This window comes from Poecilia latipinna, unplaced genomic scaffold (genome assembly GCF_001443285.1).
Source record: "Poecilia latipinna isolate Pla-1442-1.1 unplaced genomic scaffold, P_latipinna-1.0 Scaffold33, whole genome shotgun sequence".
Taxonomy (NCBI): domain Eukaryota; kingdom Metazoa; phylum Chordata; class Actinopteri; order Cyprinodontiformes; family Poeciliidae; genus Poecilia; species Poecilia latipinna.
In genome coordinates, this window is record NW_015112649.1 from 236,443 (window position 1) to 242,348 (window position 5,906).

General features: G+C 39.6%; 1 protein-coding gene across 1 annotated transcript in view; it reads right to left on the reverse strand.

The window, feature by feature from the left end:
* camkmt (calmodulin-lysine N-methyltransferase) overlaps positions 1–5,906 on the reverse strand; it is a 131,152-nt gene that overhangs the window by 21,118 nt on the left and 104,128 nt on the right. The window contains exons 9-10 of the mRNA XM_015042005.1: positions 5,448–5,511; positions 2,916–3,047 (exon numbers count right to left, since the gene is read on the reverse strand). Coding sequence (XP_014897491.1) covers positions 2,916–3,047; positions 5,448–5,511 — 196 coding nt within the window. The remainder of the gene's footprint in view (positions 1–2,915; positions 3,048–5,447; positions 5,512–5,906) is intronic.

The window sequence follows — 5,906 nt, forward strand, 5'->3', positions numbered from 1 at the left end:
TATATATATATATAATTTTTTTTTTACATTTTACTCAATGTATGAATAAAATATTGACTGTGACCCAGTCCTAATGTATGATTATGTCTAGACAGACAGTAGCTAAGGTCTACAGAAAGGGAACATTTTGGACCGTAAAATGTGTGAGGTGTTTCCAGAACCTCTAAAGTTGCCGCGGTAAAAAAGAACAGTAAATAGACGGGAGAAAGGGAGAGATTTTCTTCGCTGAGGTTTAAGCCACTTTAACAGCCACTTTAATGGCCGGTCTGTCCAATTCTCGCACCAGTGTAGGTGAACGCGTGCGCCAATTTAGTCCACTCCTCGCTGTCCTGTTCTTCTGTAGCAGTGTGTGTAATGGAGTTAACAGCTGGACACCACTTCTTTTAACTCGGCCTACTCATGGGCTTTCTGTAGCTCCTTTATCTTTGTTGCTCTCGTTTCTCCCCTTCCATCTTCAATTCTCCCGGCGACCAGTTTAGGCAGCTTGATTTTCCTCCGGGCGAAGCGCCACAAAAAGGTGCACCTTGCTCGGTCTGAACTGTTGCTGGTTCCCCTGTCAAGCAGCGGCGGCTTTTGTTCCTTTACTATCAAGGTTGGGTTTTAAAGGAGATTAAAAGAAAACTCTGGCTTTGGGTGTAGTCTTCAGGTTTCTCCTAAGTCTAGAATCCTAGAGGGGAAACATCTTGAGTTTCTTTACGGAAAGGACATTAAGTTGCAAAGCTGGACAATATAGAGATGGGGGGTGGAGGAAGATAATTACATTAAAAGCAAAATGTCTAACATCTGATTTTCCTTCACCAATATAAACATGTTTTATGGGATCCTCTGGTAAAGATGTGCAAAAAGCCTGTTGCAGAAGCATAACCGCACACCACACCAATTTACTTCAGTTCTCTAACATTAAGTATGGTAGATCTCTCTCTTAGCGTCCTCCTGAATGTGGCGCTACCAACATAACTCCAGGTGCAATGCCTTATTTATCATGGTATCCGTGTATTTAAACTATTACTTTGGCTATATATCTGCCAGCAGGTTTGTGTGCAAAGAAATGTCCTCATAGACGTTTCCTAACTTCGAAAGGTCACCGCACACCTGCCGGCTTTGCTACAATCATATGTTCCCCTGTTTCTCCCATTTTGAAGAGAGACTGAAGGAGGTGGTTTCCTGTGTCACACCAAATCTACGACCGAGAGACACAGGAAGACAGCAAGAGCTAAGGTCAACTTAGAAATAAGTGATTGGGTATCTGTTGAGGACTCAGATGAGCCTGAAAGAGCCGTCTTACTGTAGATTGCATGTAGAGCATCACGTTCGTTCTTCGGTGGTTGGAGGTTTCACCTTTTTGACACAGTTTTCATGAATACATTTCATAATTATCCAGAACAAATTTCTTCCAGACTCTATTTGTTCAGGGGAAAGAAGGGAGGAAATATTGCTTCATTTACCTTGACTGTCAGTAGCTGCATTAACCATAAAATTGCCAGTTTCTAATTAAGAAAATTTGCTAAATGGAAAGATGGCAATTTAAAAAAAACAAAAAAAACTCTGTTTTTGCACTAAATGGGAAGTGAAATTAAAATCTATCTATCTATCTATCTATCTATCTATCTATCTATCTATCTATCTATCTATCAAATTTTATTTGTATAGCATCTTTCAGCAACAAGGCATTTCAAAATGCTCTACATCATAAAAACACAAAATTACAAAGTCATAGAACACACAGCCAACATTATATTTTGCACATCAGATTATTGATTAATGTTTCATGATTAGGTTCCAAAAGCGACTCTAAAACAGCTGAGTTTTTAGTCCAGATATCAAGGAACTCAGTGCTTCATCTGTTTTGCAGCTTCCTGAGAGTTTGTTCCAGATTTGTGGTGATCGACAGCTGGATGTTACTACTGGCAAAAACCACAAAGAAGAAAACAGGAAGTGGTAGGAGGATGATGGTTTTGTTTTTGTTTTTTTTTTCAGACAATGCACAGCTGGTTCCACCAGAGCTCTCACAGCATCGCCCAGTTCATAAAACGTTTTGTGTCATTCACACGTGTTCAGTCCACACCTCTTCTGTAAAATCACTACATACTTAGACACTCCCTAGCATAAGGGGTTTGTCCCTCCAGAACCTGAATAAAATGCCGGCGACTCGTCTGTTGGCTGATATGTGGTGAGCGCTGGCTAGCGCCACGGCTGAGTTATAAATATATTTCATGTAACTGTTTACATCCGTCGTTTCCACCATTTTTAATGACGTGAAGAAGATTATCCACGCGTGATTTTAATTTCACTTCCCATTTAGTGGGACCTCTGCAATTGCGAAGTCGTGTTTTTCGACATTAGCGACAAAGATTTGCATACATTTGTGACGGAAACACAGCTAATAATACGATATTATTGTATTACAATATCAAGGAAGGAAGATGTAAAAACAATCCTAAAGTTTAGAAATTCCTCCACACTAAAACCGTCTCAATAAAGTAAAAGAAATGCTGCATTTATTTGACAGGAACCGATAACGGTCACATCACATTATTTCTTTATGCTGCAAAGCAGACGAGTGTAATATGCCAAATGTTTCTGTCTGAGTTTATGCTCCGGATATAAGAAGAAGAATTTACACTGCTCAAAAAAATAAAGGGAACACTCAAATAACACATCCTAGATCTGAATGAATGAAATATTCTCATTGAATACTTTGTTCTGTACAAAGTTGAATGTGCTGACAACAAAATCACACAAAAATCATCAATGGAAATCAAATTTATTAACCAATGGAGGCCTGGATTTGGAGCCACACACAAAATTAAAGTGAAATGTTCCCTTTATTTTTTTGAGCAGTATGTTTTAAAGCTATTTAGGCAAAGGAATGCCAATAATGGTGGGGTTTTGTTCAGTCAGCTTTCTTTTCTTACCTTTAGATGAACATCCCAGACCTGAGCGTCGTACTGCTGGTGTTGGCAGACGCACAGACCGGCCTGCTGGGCCAGCCGACAAAACAGTGTTAGAGTTTCACCTCTTCCAGGAGCAAACACCAACGCCATGCCCTGAGTGTGGAAAAAAAAGTAATAATAATAATAATTTAATTTCTTCTCAGTTTAGAGCTGAAAAAAAATTAGGGTAACAATTTATCACAGCTTATTTCTGGGTCTTTTTTTTTTCAATGCCTAAAAGCCATACATGTTGCACAATAAACAAAACTCTAAGTCAGAGAAAGAAAGAAGGAATGAAAGAAGGAAAAGTAAAATCAAAGTAGCAATACGTGAACACATGCATCACAGAAATCCTGCAAACGCTCAGAAGCTTAGTAACAGGTTCAAAGCTTCTTTGTAATCCTTCAGCTTTCAGTTTCATTTCATGTTGATTTTTCTTTTTTTCTCTCTCTCTCTCTCTATTAATTAAATGAAGCGACGACGGATGCTGACACAACCTCAAACATTCAATAAACACACAAAGAAACGCACAATCACACATCACGGGTTAAAAGCACACAAAAGGCAATGAAAACAGCAGGATCACTTGCTTTGACAGATGATAATTCATCTGTATATCCAGTCGGATTCTGTCTTTTTCTCCCTCTCTCTCTCTCTCTTTTTTTTTGTTCTCTGTCTAAAAGCCACAAAAGCAAACAAACAGATTCCTTCCAGCTCTAATCAGCTGAATAAGAGGATACAGCCCAACGGATGGACCACCTTTGTCAGAAACAACAAATTAGTGCCATTAGAAGGGAGAAGTAATTGCTTTGTTAATTGTTTAATCAGCTTAGCAAATTATTAAATATTTGCCAAAGCTTGTTGTGGCAGCAACAGTCTGATGGCCCACACTCAAATCATATTAGCCCCCCGAATTATCTCCGCCGGATTAAAGGCAGAGACACGAAGAGCCTTAACGCACAGCTGTATGGTGGCGGCCAGATGTCGCGCCAGTCATTTGTCAGCTTTCAGCATTAAAACCACAGCGGCTCACTTATCCCGTCAGCAACGTGAGGGAAAGCTACTTCCATCGCTACCTTCGTGTCTGCACCGCTTCTCTAAGGCGCATTCCAACATTCAGGTTTAAATTTAATGCCTTACACAAATCGTGAAAAACAACCAACAAGATGTCTGACTTATGAACATTTGCGTGTAACTTTAAGACCTTTCAACAGAAGCTGTGAAAGCTCGCCTAAACATTAAGTGCTTGTTGGGAAGTCTGGAGGCCTGGGAATAAATTCCTTTCAGCACCGTTTCCTGTTTCCCTGGATTATTTGGGGTTTTGTAGTTTTCTGACAGCGTAATCCCAGCTGACTTCCTCGAACGGTTAAACATTCCCAAACATGGGAATTCTGTATGTATTCAGACCTTTTAGGATCATACACCAGGGTGTTCACATAGAAAAGAAGAAAGTTATTTTATGCTAGTGTTCTGAGGAGCTTTAGAAGAGTGATTGGTTATTTCATCCGTTCATCTTTTTCTACTTTTGTAGTTCTCTACACGACTTTTTCTTGGTGCAGAAAGCTGCCATCTTTGATGAGTGTTTCACACCCGCTTAGACGATTGATGATTTAAAGTACACTCTTAGATACCTCCAACTCTCTGCCGTACAGAAATGTGGTTCTATGACTATAGAAATAAAGTACAATAATAATAAATGCAAGCAGCTCATGAGCAAGACAGAATCATCAGGCCAGAAAATCAGTGATGAACAATCCTTGGCTTTAGGAGGGTACATTTTGCTAAGGGGTGAATTAATTTAACTCTTGTTAAAGTTATCAAAATTCACTGAGAAACTGTTTAGGATTCAATTTTATTTTAAAAACATAATCCTGAACCCTTCCAATCAAGTTTTTACACTGTAATTATATCCAAAAGATGTGAAGACAAACAAACAACAACCAAAAAAAATATTTACAACCTTCCTAGTAATAAATAAATTCCACTACAGCAACCATATAATTTCTTTGTGTCATTATTCCCTCCTTCTCCTCCTCCTCCTTCTTCTTCTTCTTCTTCTTAACATCTCCTCGCTTCATGTAGCGTTTCCCTGGACTGATCTCCCCTATGGCCGTTTGGCCTCTGTACTTGAACAAACCCCGTCTTCCCTCAGATGAATTGAATCTCAACCCTATCTCTTCCACCACCGCCCCCATATTTGCTTTGACTGTCACAGCATGGGGTCTTATCGCAGGGCCAAAAGGGAGAAGTTGCCTTGGATTTATGATTAAGGGAACGGAACGGAAGAGGAAGACCGAGATCAGAGCACCGCATTCAAGTTGCTCATAATAAGCATTAAAGTATTACATGATATTAACCCTGTTAGACTATTAATGTGTGTAGTAGGGGTTGTGAGGGGGAGGGAGGGGATGCCTAATTATGATTGAGAGAAGGAGGGGAGGTGGGTTGGGAGGGAGGGGATAAGCAGATATATACAGTAGACACACACACACACACACACACACGCATACTTACGTTGGGTCGCAGTAATCTCCTTATGGCATCAACCAGGCAGGCTCTGTACTGGTCGAGAAACAAACTGAAAGGGAGATGGAGGCTCAGGTTAGAATGAGTTCTGCAGATGGCAGGGCCGATAAAGCCGCAGGCTATTTATTTTTTTTTATTTTTTTATATTTTGCTTGTGCTTTGTTTACTAATAAATTCACAGAGAGGGAGAGGAGAAAAACAATTTGCATGAGTAAGATGCTCTTGGCCTGTTTTCCACGAGCAGCAGCCGCCTCGGCCCGGTGCCGAGGCGCTAAGAAGAAGAAAGAAGGTCAAAAAAAAACATCCAGTATGCACAGATACCATCGTATATATATATATATATATATATATATATATATTTTTTTTTTTTTTTTTTTTTTTTCCCCCACAAAAATTTTAAAAGGGCATTTTGAAAAAATTAAAAGCAGACCCAAAATTAAGAGGGGA